This window comes from Lithobates pipiens, unplaced genomic scaffold (assembly GCF_037356315.1).
Source record: "Lithobates pipiens isolate NorthernLeopardFrog02 unplaced genomic scaffold, aLitPip1_a1.2 Scaffold_8, whole genome shotgun sequence".
NCBI classification, from domain to species: Eukaryota; Metazoa; Chordata; class Amphibia; order Anura; family Ranidae; genus Lithobates; species Lithobates pipiens.
Window position 1 is genome coordinate 375,673,748 of NW_027507903.1, and position 15,408 is coordinate 375,689,155.

A 15,408-nucleotide genomic window follows, 5' to 3' on the forward strand; every position below is an offset into this window, starting at 1 on the left:
TACTTGATACGCAATACGTAAATCCCAGTTTTTTGCCGAACTTCCGGTTTTAGCTAGCTTGGCTGTGGAATGCAAGCCGGGCACATGCTGTATTCGTGGAAGTGCTGTGTGATATACAAGTTAGAGCAGTGGAGCCCTTTTTAATAATTTTTTTTACCAATTTATATGGTACTGTTAATAAAATAAGCCTGGTTTTATGGAATTACGCTATGAGGCTCATCATTTCCATATACATGCGGATGCCGTTGGAGGATTCTTAAGTCACCCTTAAGAGGAGGACAGGGTCCAAGAGTCTACAGCCATCCAGATCAGAGAGAGATCATGGTGAGGTGGACGCCATCATTTGGATACATTTGTTATGACTGTTACCCCTGCAGGGGTGAGTGCAAACACAAGAGGGGGAAGTTCATGAAGGAGGGGAGCACTTAAGAGTCGCCGTTTTTCTGCTGGTTTTTGCATGGATCACTCACAAACTGCATTTTTTATAGACTGCGTTTTTTAAATATTTTAGCATGGACTTTGTTTTTACGGTTTACGACATTCATAATGTATAAAAAAAATTACGTTTTTTAATTTTCCGTTTGGGTTTTTGGGACTGTACAAGACACGTTTTATGGTATTTTTGGTACACTATTGGTCACCTTTTATAATTAACCGTTTTTGATATTTCTTACTATTTATATGCGCATTGCACTTTATAGAAAGTGCCGTATATATTAATTTGTGTATGCACTTGTTGACGTTTAGTTATTATTGATTTTTTACCCTGGTGCACATGCACTTGCATACATGACACACACCAGTCACATTTGAACAGTGCCAATTTTCCCTTCCTAGAGTTATATATATTTTTTTTAACCCATTAGGGAGGCTGCAGTTCTTTTCTCCTAAGCGCGGATACTTGTTATTTTGTAATAGGAAGTGGGCTGTATAAAGGCATTTACTGGCAGAAAAAAAAATATGTTTTACTATCCAAAGTTAAAACAATAAGGGCGGAAGATTTAATAGATGCAAAGTTGAAAAATTACTGAGGGTCCGCTTTAAGATAAAAAAAAAACCTGTATGTAGCAGCCTCCCCGGCACTCCCCAATTACTTACCCGAGCCCCATTCTCTTTCTAGTGATGTCCACAATTGTCTTTGCCAATCAGACCTCCAGACGGCTGAGACGCCGATTGCTGTGGGGGCACTCGACAGGAGGGAGGAGCCAGGAGCAGCAAAATGGGACTCGAGAAGAGGAGGATCAAGGCTGCTCTGTGCAAAACCAACTGCATAGAGGAAGTATAACATGTTATTTTTCTTTTAAACAAGACTTTACAATCACTTTAAAGTGGTTGTAAAGTCACATGTACTTTGATTCTCTGTTTTAGGTCCCTGTTCAGTACAGTGTGGGTTTTTCCTAAAATCATAATGCCAAATACATTCTTTGCAGAGCCCTCCTGTCCTGTCATGTGACCTGCCTCTGCTTCCTTTCACGATTGAGTACAGTGGGAGGGGCTGAGCTTCCCCTCTGATGAATGCAAGCTAGCAGAGGGAGGTCATATGTCTGCACAGCAGGGTTATGCAAAGAAGGTATTTAGGATTATAATTTTAGGAAAACACACACACTGTCCTGAACAGGGACCTAAAACAGAGGGGAACAAAGTAATACATGTTTCTTTACTTTACAAGCACTGGAGCAGTTGCAGGGAATAAAATTACACAGGCATGACATGAAATGACAGGGAAGGGGTAGGGAGGAGATTGGCTCTCACACAGGCTACGGAACTAGCTGAATGACGGAGGCACGTAAACTGACCAGGCTATCAGAGATCAGCCATGATAAATGTGGTCAGTTTACAGAGCAGAAGACAAGAACAGGCAAGATCAGCCTGGTATTGCACAACATAGAAAGGAAAAACTGACATGGCAAAAGCACTGTGCAGTTAGTTTCATTTTTACTGGTTTAGGAACTTGCCTAACTGAACCTAATGAAGAGGTGATATCTGGTCATTGTGACACAACTCACTAATACTTTAAAGAATTTAACAAGTGTAGCGAAGAACAGAACCAAGAAAGTAAACTATTAGTCTTAAATCACAGTTAAGGCTACCCATCACCCTCTTATATAACCAAAAGTCTCATAACTGACCCTTGAGAGAGAATTTCTCAGCGTTGTGAAAGAGAAAGTAGGAAAGCATAGAGACAAAAAGGAGAAAGGTAGAGGAGAGAGGGAAAGAAGGGGTTGTTTATTTTATGATCTTTGGGACAAGAGGACTAGGACAAAGACATAGAAAAATTAGGTGAAGAGGAGCTCAGTGTCTGCGCTATACCTATGGTCACAATAAAGGTACATGAACGTATGAAGTCCAGGGCTCCCACATTCGTTCAAAGCACTTCGGTCATTGACAATACTAGCAACTCTTTCATGCATCATAATCCATGATATTTTGTGTTTAAATCGACTAAGATACTAGGGGCATCTTCCATGCTCCCGCAAGAGTGATCTTAGCTGTCAGCAGTATAAAGTAAATCAGACATTTCAATGCATGTGGCCACTCATTAGGCACAACATTGCGCAAGGCCAAGCTTGGTTGCTGATCAATAAAGAGCCCTGTCACCTTGCAAAGCATCGAGAACACCCTATTCCAGAATGCCCTAATTTTAAGGCATTCCCACCATATATTCAACATCAAACCCTGCAACAAACAGCCCCTAAGGCATTCTGAAGTTGCCGTAGTATACATCCTGGCCAGGCGAGTCAGGACCAAGTACCATCTGGTGAGTACCTCAAGTTCGGCCTCAACCAGAGATACATTGATTATTCCCTTACAGACAACCTGAAGCCTGGCTGACCATCACAATGGAGGTCCCTCTCCCAGTCCAGCATGTACGGCTGTTTCTAAGGTGGGGTGAGAAGCGACTTATACATTGTAGAGATGCCCCCTCTAGTGCCCTGATCCCTAGTGCACCATTGTTCGTATGTAGTCAATGAAGGGGGTTCCTCCTGTCGGCCAAATTGAGCCTAGGAAGTGAGAAATTTGGAGAAAACAGTTTTTCCGAGACAGGCATTTGTAGGACAGAAGAGCAATGAGAGAGGGCGAAGGGGCCTCTATGGGTGAAATTACCTATTCAATACAAGCCCTTGTCTGTCCACCACTTAAATGCCCCTATGTCCATACCAGGGGGAAAGGCAGGATTATGGAATATGTGTGCCAATGGGGTGAATGCATAAATTAGTGATGGATTAGGTCTCTAAAAATCCCATAAAGCAAAGGAGTGGGATAAGGTAGGTGTTCTTATTAAGGGGTGATCTTTTAAACAGCACCATAGTATATAAATCGATTGTGAAGGAGGGGACAGCCTGACATTCCATCTGAACCCATTCCGGTCTCTCGTGGCGAAAGTAGACAACTGTCAGTTGCATCAGTTGGGCTGCCTTATAACATGCATAAAATTCGGGTACACCAAGACCTCCTTTGGCCCTAGGAGCGAACATAGTTAACTGAGCTAATCTATGGGCCTTCGTGCCCCAAATAAACTTGAAAACTTTGGACTGAAAACGGAGTAAATCCGCCCTAGAGACCAACACCGGTAAGTATCTAAATAGAGAAGTTTGGGCATAAGAGTCATTTTGACTGCATGTATCCTACCAAGCCACAAAAGACTATATAGGGCCCAGCTAGAATGTAGAAGTTCTAAACGCCGAAAGCAAGCTGGATAATTTACCGCGTATAATGCCAAGTATGTGGGAGGGAGGTTAATTCCCAAATATGGGAGAGCTGTATCCATCCATTGAAATGGGAAGGAGTCCTGTAAACGAGAAAATGTAGATTCAGGGATGTTGATGTTCATGGTTGAGGATTTTGTCTCGTTCACTCTGAGCTCAGACACCTGACCAAACTCATAGGGTCCCAAGTATATTCGGAAGGGAGATAATGGGAGAGGTGACGAAAATCATGTCGGCCGCAAATAATGCGCACTTGTGCATATTAGAACCGCACTCCCTGTATGTTCACGTCTTCTCAAAGGGGTATAGCCACTGTCTCAATCTCCATGGCAAAGAGCAACAGACACAGTGGACATCCTTGCCTTGTGTAATTTTCAATTGAGATGGAGGCAGAGTGATATCCCATCAATTTTTTTTTTTTTTTGGGGGGGGGGGGGGGGGGGTTAAAACCACTTTCATACTATCACAAACTATATTATTGAAAACGATTGTTTATTGTAAGCCAATAATGTTGCTTTTGCTATGCAATGTCATTAAATGGTATGCACTTTTAAAAATATTATGAAATGCATGCAGCATAATACATAATATAGTTACATAAAAGGGCTTAATGGAAAACAAAAACGCAATGTGCTTCAGTAAAGAAAAAACCCCAAAATGAAACAGGTTTACATATTGGGGACATATCAAAATCAGAGTTAAAATTCCAATAAAAAAAATCATTACAACAAGGATTTGGAAATTATAATTTTTGGAGAAAATTTTAATAAAAGCATCTCTAAATATAGCAACAACTTGCAAACCAAAAGTAAAAGCACGATTAACAATCTGTCTACTAGCCAACAAGGATAAATTCAGATTTTAACTCTTGTATAGAGATGCAAACTATTAGAAAAAGCCTGTGTACTCATGCTAAATTTACAGTATTTGTGTGCATATCAAAACTTTACAATTTTTGTAGCTGCTGACCTACATTTTTGTTTTAAAGGACACCTAAATAGCACTGCATTCACCTGGGCCAGTCCTCCAGCTGTGACATGTCCCAGATAGCAGCGGGAAAAGGGGGCAAACTTTCGCTCGGATCACCGAGGTACCTGCTCTCCCCAAAAAATTTAATGTGACTAATGTGATAGAATGAGTAAGTGGTATCAGAACAAGCTACAGAATTAATACCAATTTTCAATTATCTTTTCAATGCCAATGCCTTACTGTAGCTTTAAAACACAACCTATAAAAAAAATAAAAATCTCTACACATTTAGTACCTCTGTCAATCATCAAAAATAAAGTGTTTGTGTGAAATTTCTGGCAATTATATACGTCAACTAAGCACACAATTTGCCAAAGAGATGGCAGTTAAAAAAATAAAAAATAAAAAGCCACAACATTCTCTAACCAAATCTTGAAATCACTTAAAGTAGTATATGCTTAAATAATCACTAAAGGTATATGTAGCAAAGTATATTAAACAAAAAGACCAATAACCCAGCATCCCAGGGTTTATTCTTTTTAGCTTGGTCACAGGTATTTCTTTCCTCTTTCACCAATTACATAAATTGGTCCCAATAGCTATTAAAGTCCCTTTCCTTTTGTTCCCAGGAAATCCAGGATGATTCGCAAGTAGATTTAAAATGTATCTTATAGAGAGTAAGTGAAAGCTAAAGGACTTTAAGCAATAGGGAATGGCATTTCCAAGTCCTGTATACCACTTTAAACTGAATTTGTATTTTGTCTATTATTGACTAATCAATTATACCCTTACTGTGACACTAGTGTGCTTATCAGATTTTAGTATAAAACTGACCAATGCAAAATATTACAATCACATAATGTAAAACATACAAATAAAGTATATCTGCTTATATGCTCTCCATAACTTTAAATTCACTAAGTGCTTGCACAGGGTTAACATGTTTCTTCTGAGATGCACGCTTTATTTTGGTCTGGGTCTCATCCTGCTTTTCTCTCTTTACAAGGGGCTTCTTCTCCGGGGCTTTCATTTTCCAAGACACAGCTGGGAGGTTCAAAGATGCCATTCCCTGCGATTTCTGGTACTTTGTAGAGGCCACGTAAGATGCCTTAACGGTTTGAACCACAGCATTCATCAAATTCTTTGCAGCTTGAATCAGAGACATGGCACTGTCAACCTAAAATATTTCAGGGAGAATAAAATAACTGCATAAGTGGATCACAAGATGTATTTATGCAATGTCTACAAGAAAACAGGAAATTGCACTGAACACCTGTCATATGGCACATTAAAGTTGTAACCCTCTCACTGTCACTTTTACCTATAGGTAAGCCTATAAGGCGGCTTACCTGTAGGTGTAAGCCTATAAAGGCGGCTTACCTACAGGTACTGTAGATATCTCCTAAATGAGGCACGTTTAGATGTTTACCTTGTAGCACGCCAATGAAATCATTTCTTCACTAGCAAGTGCCACGACTGATGACTACCGCACGCATGAGCGGCAGTAACGTCACGTGACTCTGGCCAGTCACAGAGCCAGAGTCCGCGGTCCCGGATGGAAGAGGGCTGAAGATTGATTCGGCCACTAGCGGGGATAGCACAGGCTTTGTTTGCAGGCAAGTGTCACATAATGGGCTAGTATGCGATGCATACTAGCCCATTATGCTTTTACTTTGCAGGGGAAAAAAAGGAAGTAAAACCCATCAGGGTTTACTTGCCCTTTAATGTTCCACTTTTGCTGTAAGCTGCATTTTAGGCAGTGTATGGTGTAAAGTGGTAAACTTAGGAATTTTTGTACAGATGGCTTCCAAAATGTGACCTGATCTAAATTAAAACTCATAACTATAGACAATTAACCACCTCAGCTGCGGAAGGTTTTAACCCCTTCATGACCAGGCAATTTTTTGCCATTTAGCACTGCGTTACTTTAACTGGTAATTGTGCGGTCATGCAACACTGTACAGTTTTCACACAAATAGCTTTTTGTTGTGGTCGTATTTGATAACCACTGGGTTTTTTATTATATAAAACAAAAAAAAACAAAAAACATTTTTGGAAACATTTTTTCTCTCTTTCAGGTATACAAGACCAATCCAATAAAAAAAAAAAAAAATTCTTCATAAAATTTTGGCCAATATGTTTTCCCCTACGTGTCTGGTAAAAACAAAAACCCAATAAAGTATATATTGATTGGTTTGTATGAAAGCTACAGTGTCTACAAACCATGGTATTATACACTGCTCAAAAAAATTAAAGGAACACTTAAAACACATCAGACCTCAATGGGGAAAAATATCACACTAGCCATCTATACTGATATGGACTGGGTAATGTGTTAGGAACGAAAAGATGCCACACTGCTTTATGGAAATTAAAATTATCAACCTACAGAAAATACTCATCTTTCCAGATTATTTTTCACTAGTTTTGCATTTGGATAGGGTCAGTTTCACTACTGGTAGCATGAGCGATACCTGGACCTTATAGAGGTTGCACAGACAGTCCAACTCCTCCAGGATGGCACATCAATGCGTGCCATTGCCAGGTGGTTTACAGCATCTCCCAGCACAATCTAAAGAGCATGGAGAAGATTCCAGGAGACAGGCAGGTACTCTAGGAGAGGACAGGGTCGTAGAACCAGTATATGCTCTTATAAAATGACCTTCAGCAGGCCACTGTGAATGTCTCTGATCAATCAGAAACAGACTTCATGAGGGTAGCCTAAGGGGGCCTGACGTCCTCTAATGGGCCCTGTGCTCACTGCACGGTAACGTGGAGCTCGATTGGTATTTACCATTGGACACCTGAATTGGCAGGTCCACCACTGGCGCCCTGTGCCATTTACAGATGAAAGAAGGTTCATCCTGAGCACACGTGAAAGACCTGAAAGGATCTGTAGAAGCCATGGAGAACGTTATGCTGCCTGTAGCATTGTTCAGCATGACCAGTTTGGTGGTGGGTCAGTGACGGTCTGGGGAGGCATATGCATGGAGGGACGCACAGACCTCTAAGGTTAGACAATGGCACCCTGATTGCCATTAGGTATCGGGATGAAATTCTTGGACCCATTGTCAGAACTTCCACTGATGCAGTGGGTCCTGGGTTGCCTCCTGTTGCATGACAATGCCCCGACTCATGTGGCAAGAGTATGCAGCCTTTTCCTGGAGGATGAAGGAATTGCTCGCCTGACCTAAATCCAATGGAACACCTGTGGGATATTATGTTTCTACACCACAAGGTTTCACCTCAGTCTGTTCAGGAGTGCAGTAATGCCCTGGTCCAGATCTGGGAGGAAATACCCCAGGACATCATCCATAGTCTCATTAGGAGCATGTCCCAATGTTGTCAGACATGCATACAAGCATGTGGTGGCCAAACTACAGGGTACCATTTTGAGTTGCATCAATGAAATTTCAGCAAAATGGACTAGCCTGCTGCATCTTTTTTTAACTTTTATTTTCGGAGTGTCTTTGAATTCAGCCCTCTGTAGGTTAATAATTTGCATTTCCTTCAAACGATGTAGCATCCTTTCGTTCCTAACACATTACTCAGTTCATATCAGTATAGATATCCAGCATATTTTTCCCCAAATGAGATCTGTTGTGTTTTCAAAATGTTCCTTTAATTTTTTTTGAACAGTGCATATATAGTTACATAGTAGGCGAGATTGAAAAAATAGGATTTTTATAACCGCTTACCTGTAAAAATCCTTTTCTTTGATGTACATCAGGGGACACAGAGCCATAGTAATTACTATGCGTGTTATATTGGACCAACAGGTGCTGGACACTGGCACGCCCCTAAAGCCGGGTACTCCCCTATATATCCCCAGAGGACTCATACTGCAGCCTGCAGTCTGTGCCTAAAGGCAATATCCTCATGAACTTTAATATTGATTTGATAAAATCTGATAAAAGTATGAACCGAAGACCAAGTCAACGGCCTTACAGATCTGAGCCATAGAGGCATGATACACCACCCAAGAGGCACTAATCGCCCTGAATGAGTGTGCTCTGACATGAGAAGGAAGAATTTTCTTCTTTAAGCTGAAGTTTGAACAAATACTTGACAAATCCATTGAGAAATTAGTGGATCTTAACGCTGGCTGTCCACATCTTGGACCCTCTGGCAGTACAAACAAAACCTGTGTTTTGCAAACTTGAGCAGTTGCCCTTAACCATTTAAGGACCGCCGCATGCCAATGTACGTCATCACAATGGCATGTACAAGCACGTACATGTACGTGCTTGCCTTCCAGCAGGTGGGGGGTCCGATCGGACCCCCTCCCGCTGGATGCGGCGGTCCGTTTCGCTTCAGGAGCGATCCAGGATGAGGTGATGGCCGTTGGTTTCTGGCCACCCCCTCTCAATCGCTCCTGGCGAATGAGAAGCTTCCCCCGCTGTGTATAGTAAACAGAGGCAGGGAGGAAGTGATGTCATTCTCCTCGGGGCGGTCTTTTTGACCGGACTACGAGGAGAAGAGTGAAAGTAAGTGTGCACCAACACTACACTAACATGTAGGCACACAACCCCCCCCCCCCCCCGATCACCCCGCCCCCCTCCCCGTCACAGTGTCACTGATTGCAGTGATCATTTATTTTCTGATCACTGCATTCAGTGTCCGTTGTAAAAGTAAAAACTGTCAGGGCAGTTAGTGTTAGGTCCAGGGTAGCCCCCTACCACCCCCCAATAAAGGTTTAACCCCCTGATTGCCCCTAGTTAACCCTTTCACCCCCTTTTGCCAGTATCACTAAGCGATTGTTTTTCTGATCGCTGCATTAGTGTCACTGGTGCCACTAAGTAGCTAGTTATTTTTTTAGGTTCACCGCTAGGTTTTTATAGCGCTAGGTACCCCGATATACAACCCAATAACGGTTTTAACCATCTGATTGTCCCTAGTTAACCCTTTTACCCCCTTTTGCCAGTGTCACTAAGAGATAATTTTTCTGATCGCTGCATTAGTGTCACTAGTGCTGCTAGGTAGCTAGTTATTTTTTTAGGTTCACCGCCAGGTTTTTAATAGCGCTAGGTACCCCCATATACTACCCAATAATGGTTTTAACTCCCCGATTGCCCCTAGTTAACCCTTTCACCAGCGATCACCGTATAAGTGCCACTGGTGACGCTGGTTAGCCAGTTAGTTATTTAGGTCCCCGTCAGGTTTTTATATAGCACCAGGGACCCCCATTCACTACCTAATAAAGATTTTAACCCCCTGATTGCCCCTAGTTAACCCTTTCACCAGTGATCACCGTATAAGTGTTACGGGTGACTCTGGTTAGTTTGCTTTTTATAGCATCAGGGCACCCACCATTTATTACCCAATAAAGGTTTAACCCCCTGATCACCCGGCGGGTGATATCAATTAGGTTTTAGGGTCAGGGTCTGTGTCGCTCCAGGCAGCCCTAGGTTAGTGCCAGTACCACTAACACCCACACGCAAAGCATACACCTCCCGTAGTGGTATAGAATCTGAACAGATCAATATCTGATCAGATCTATACTAGCGTCCCCAGCAGTTTAGGGTTCCAAAAAAAACGCATTGTTAGCGGGATCAGCCCAGATACCTGCTAGCACCTGCGTTTTGCCCCTCCGCCCAGCCCACCCAAGTGCAGTATCGATCGATCACTGTCATTTACAAAACACTAAGCACGTAACTGCAGCGTTCGCAGAGTCAGGCCTGATCCCTGCGATTGCTAACAGTTTTTTTTTGTAGTGTTTTATATTTAAATCCGGAAGGCAGTGCTTGGTTTTTGGGGTCCCGTATGTGGCTAGACTCCCAAAAAGTCCCCCACATGTGGTATCCCCGTACTCGGGAGAAGCAGCAGAATTTATTTTGGGGTGTAATTTCACATAATTTCATGTGTGAGCAATATATCATTTAGTGACAACTAGGGATGAGCCGAACACCCCCCGGTTCGGTTCGCACCAGAACTTTCGAACGGACCCCGCGTTCGTTACGAACGTTAGAACCCCATTGAAGTCTATGGGACTCGAACGTTCGAAATTGAAAGTGCTCATTTTAACGGCTAATATGCAAGATATTGTCCTAAAAAGGGTTTGGGGACCTGACTCCTGCCTCAGGGGACATGGGTCAATGCAAAATAAAGTTTTAAAAACTGCCGTTTTGGCGGGAGCACTGATTTTAATGACGATTAAAGTGAAAAAAAAGTGAAATATTCCTTTAAATATGGTGCCTGGGGGGTATCTGTAGTATGCCCGTGAAGTGCCACGTGTTTCCCGTGTTTAGAACAGTCCCTGCACAAAATGACATTAAACGGAAATAACACCATTTAAAACTGCTAGCGGTTTTAATGTTATATCTGGTTCCTGCAATATGGTTGAAAATCATTCAGAAAAATGGCATGGGTAGCCCTCCCTGCCCATTACCAGCCTATTTGGGTCTTGTACGCATATTAAGGGGAACCCTGTACCCATATTAAAAAAAGGAAATGCGTGTGGCCCCCAGGCCCTATATACTCAGAACAGCAGTATACAGGCGGTGCAAACAAGACAGGGACTGTGTAGGTTTGTTGTGTTAAGTTGAATCTGTTTGTAATTTTCAACTGGTACATTTTTAACCACTTGCCGACCGCCTAACGCCGATGTACGTCGGCAGAATGGCACGGGCAGGCATAAGCACGTACATGTACGTGATTTGCCTCCCGCGGGTCGGGGGCCCGATCGGGCCCCCGCCCGGTGCCTGCGGCGGTCGGTTTTCGTTCGGGAGCGATCCCGGACGAGGGGACGGCCATTCATTCATGGCCACCCCCTCGCGATCGCTCCCGACGAATAGAAATCCCCGGTGACATCACTTCCTCTCCTGTAATGTAAACACAGGAGAGGAAGTGATGTATTCTCTCCTCCGTGTCGGTATTTTTCGTTCCGACACGGAGGAGAGCGGATCAGTGAGTTGCACCAACACATCCCACACACAGTAGAACATGCCAGGCACACTCACACCCCCCCTTTACCCCCCGATCACCCCCCCAATTACCCCTGCCCCCCAGTCACAGTGACACCAATGTCATTTTTTTTTTTTTTTTTTTTTTTTTGCATTGGTGTCATTTGTGACTGTAATAACTGTTAGGGCAGTTAGAGTTAGCCCCCTTTAGTTCTAATGTACCCCCCTAACCCCCCCAATAAAGGTTTAACCCCGTGATCACCCCCCGTCGCCAGTGTCACTAAGGCTGGGTTCACATTGCAGCGGTTTATGAGAACGAATGTGATTCGCACCGCACTGCAGTGCAAATCACATCCGATCTCTGTGCGATTCGAGTTCAGCCATTCGCCGCACCCGCCGCACCCGCCACACCCGCCGCACCCGCCGCAAATTCGCACGGGACCCTTTTTTTGGCCCGCAGCAGAATCGGATCGCATGGGTGTTCACACCATGCGATCCGAGTTTGCAGATCGCACTGCGATATGCGAACTGATCTGGGGGTGTCAGTAACATTTCACTGACACTCCCAGCAGTTCGCATAGGGCAGTGTGAACTGCCGCCGGGAGGCATGCGATGCGGGAACCCGCCGCGGATTCGCGGCGTTTCCGCATCGCTCCAGTGTGAACCCAGCCTAATAAGCGATCATTTTTCTGATCGCCGTATTAGTGTCCCAGGTGACGCTAGTTAGGCAGGTAGGTATTTAGGTTCGCCGCAGCTTTTTATAGCGCCAGGGACCCCCATATACTACCGCATAAAGCCCCCTGATTGCCCCCTAGTTAACCCTTTCACCAGTGATCACCATATAACTGTTACAGGTGACGCTGGTTGGTTAGTTATTTTTTTATAGTTTCAGGGCACCCGCCATTTATTACCTAATAAAGGTTTAACCCCCTGATCACCCGGCGGGTGTCATTTGTGACTAATAACTGTTAGGGCAGTTAGGGTTAGCCCCCTTTAGTTCTAAGGTACCCCCCTAACCCCCCCAATAAAGGTTTAACCCCGTGATCACCCCCCGTCGCCAGTGTCACTAAGGCTGGGTTCAGATTGCAGCGGTTTGAGAACGGATGTGATTCGCACTGCAGTGCAAATCACATCCGATCTCTGTGCGATTCGAGTTCAGCCATTCGCCGCACCCGCCACACCCGCCGCACCCGCCGCAAATTCGCACGGGACCCTTTTTTTGGCCCGCAGCAGAATCGGATCGCATGGGTGTTCACACCATGCGATCCGAGTTTGCAGATCGCACTGCGATATGCGAACTGATCTGGGGGTGTCAGTAACATTTCACTGACACTCCCAGCAGTTCGCATAGGGCAGTGTGAACTGCCGCCGGGAGGCATGCGATGCGGGAACCCGCCGCGCATTCGTGGCGTTCCCGCATCGCTCCAGTGTGAACCCAGCCTAATAAGCGATCGTTTTTCTGATCGCTGTATTAGTGTCACAGGTGACGCTAGTTAGGCAAGTAGGTATTTAGGTTCGCCGCAGCTTTTTATAGCGCCAGGGACCCCCATATACTACCGCATAAAGCCCCCTGATTGCCCCCTAGTTAACCCTTTCACCAGTGATCACCATATAACTGTTACAGGTGACGCTGGTTGGTTAGTTATTTTTTTATAGTTTCAGGGCACCCGCCATTTATTACCTAGTCTCACTAGTGTACCCCTAAATTTAGGGGTGTCTACTTTCCAAAATGGGGTCATTTGGGGGGGGTTTGTGCCATCTTGGCATTTTATGGCCTTCAAAACTGTAACGCCCTTAGAAAGCCTGAAGGCGGTGCTTGGTTTTCGGGGCCCCGTACGCGGCTAGGCTCCCAAAAAGTCCCACATATGTGGTATCCCCGTACTCAGGAGAAGCAGCAGAATTTATTTTGGGGTGTCATTTCACATATGCCCATGGCATGCGTGAGCAATATATCATTTAGTGACAACTTTGTGAAAAAAAAAAAAAAAAAAAAAAAGTTTGTAATTTTCCCGCAACTTGTGGCAAAATATAAAATATTCCATGGACTCAACATGCCTCTCAGCAAATAGCTTGGGGTGTCTACTTTCTAAAATGGGGTCATTTGTGGGGGTTTTGTGCCATCTTGGCATTTTATGGCCTTCAAAACTGTAATAGGTAGTGAGGAGTGAAGTCAAATATTTACGCCCTTAGAAAGCCTGAAGGCGGTGCTTGGTTTTCGGGGCCCCGTACGCGGCTAGGCTCCCAAAAAGTCCCACATATGTGGTATCCCCGTACTCAGGAGAAGCAGCAGAATTTATTTTGGGGTGTCATTTCACATATGCCCATGGCATGTGTGAGCAATATATCATTTAGTGACAACTTTGTGAAAAAAAAAAAAAAAAAAAAAAAGTTTGTAATTTTCCCGCAACTTGTGGCAAAATATAAAATATTCCATGAACTCAACATGCCTCTCAGCAAATAGCTTGGGGTGTCTACTTTCTAAAATGGGGTCATTTGTGGGGGTTTTGTGCCATCTTGGCATTTTATGGCCTTCAAAACTGTAATAGGTAGTGAGAAGTGAACTCAAAAATTTACGCCCTTAGAAAGCCTGAAGGCGGTGCTTGGTTTTCGGGGCCCCGTACGCGGCTAGGCTCCCAAAAAGTCCCACATATGTGGTATCCCCGTACTCAGGAGAAGCAGCAGAATTTATTTTGGGGTGTCATTTCACATACGCCCATAGCATGTGTGAGCAATATATCATTTAGTGACAACTTTGTGTAAAAAAAAAAAAAAAATTTTTTTTTTGTCATTATTCAATCGCTTGAGGCAAAAAAATAAAATATTCAATGGGCTCAACATGCCTCTTATCAATTTCCTTAGGGGGTCTACTTTCCAAAATGGGGTCATTTGGGGGGGTTTTGTACTGCCCTGCCATTTTAGCACCTCAAGAAATGAGATAGGCAGTCGTAAACTAAAAGCTGCGTAAATTCCAGAAAACGTACCTTAGTTTGTAGATGTGACAACTTTTGCGCAAACCAATAAATATACAATTATTGACTTTTTTTTTACCAAAGACATGTGGCTGAATACATTTTGGCCTAAATGTATGACTAAAATTGAGTTTATTGGATTTTTCTAATAACAAAAAGTAGAAAATATCATTTTTTTTCAAAATTTGCGGTCTTTTTACGTTTATATCGCAAAAAATAAAAATCGCAGAGGCAATCAAATACCATCAAAAGAAAGCTCTATTTGTGGGAAGAAAAGGACGCAAATTTTGTTTGGGTACAACATTGCATGACCGCGCAATTACCAGTTAAAGCAGCGCAGTGCCAAAGTGTAAAAAGACCTCTGGTCATTTACCAGCAAAATGGTCCGGTCTGAAAGTGGTTAAAGTGTAGCTCCAGTCAAAAAAACTATTTTTAAGCTTTTTGGAAAACATAGGGAAGGGTTATCACCCCTGTATAATTTGTTTTGTCGTCCATCTTTTTTCATCTCACTTTCTGCTGTCTCCTTGCGTTTGCAAGTAGGAGATGTTTGTAAGTTGGATGTTTGAAAGTAGGGGCTATATGCTCTGCAGAAATGGCGTAACAAGGTGTTGGTTTTGCCACAACATTGTAAGCCCTCAAAGTGACTCTTGGTGGGCGCTGGAGCGCCCTGCTGTGAACGATTATATCAAGAATTGTAATTACATGCCATTGTTGAACAGTGGTAGAAAAATTGACCTTTGGTGGTTGTGGTGCTGGTGCCACAACACTATAAGTCCTCACCGTTACTCTGGGTGGGCACAGGAAGGGGCCCTCCTGTGAAATATTATATCACGAATTGTAATTACATGTCCCTGTTAAACA

At 43.5% G+C, this 15,408-nt stretch overlaps 1 protein-coding gene across 1 annotated transcript in view; it reads right to left on the reverse strand.

Moving 5' to 3' along the window:
- Window positions 1-4,441: 4,441 nt before the first annotated feature.
- CTNNA1 (catenin alpha 1) overlaps window positions 4,442-15,408 on the reverse strand; it is a 185,718-nt gene continuing 174,751 nt past the window's right edge. Inside the window, exon 18 of the mRNA XM_077473713.1 lies at window positions 4,442-5,853. Coding sequence (XP_077329839.1) covers window positions 5,566-5,853 — 288 coding nt within the window. The 3' untranslated portion in view covers window positions 4,442-5,565. The remainder of the gene's footprint in view (window positions 5,854-15,408) is intronic.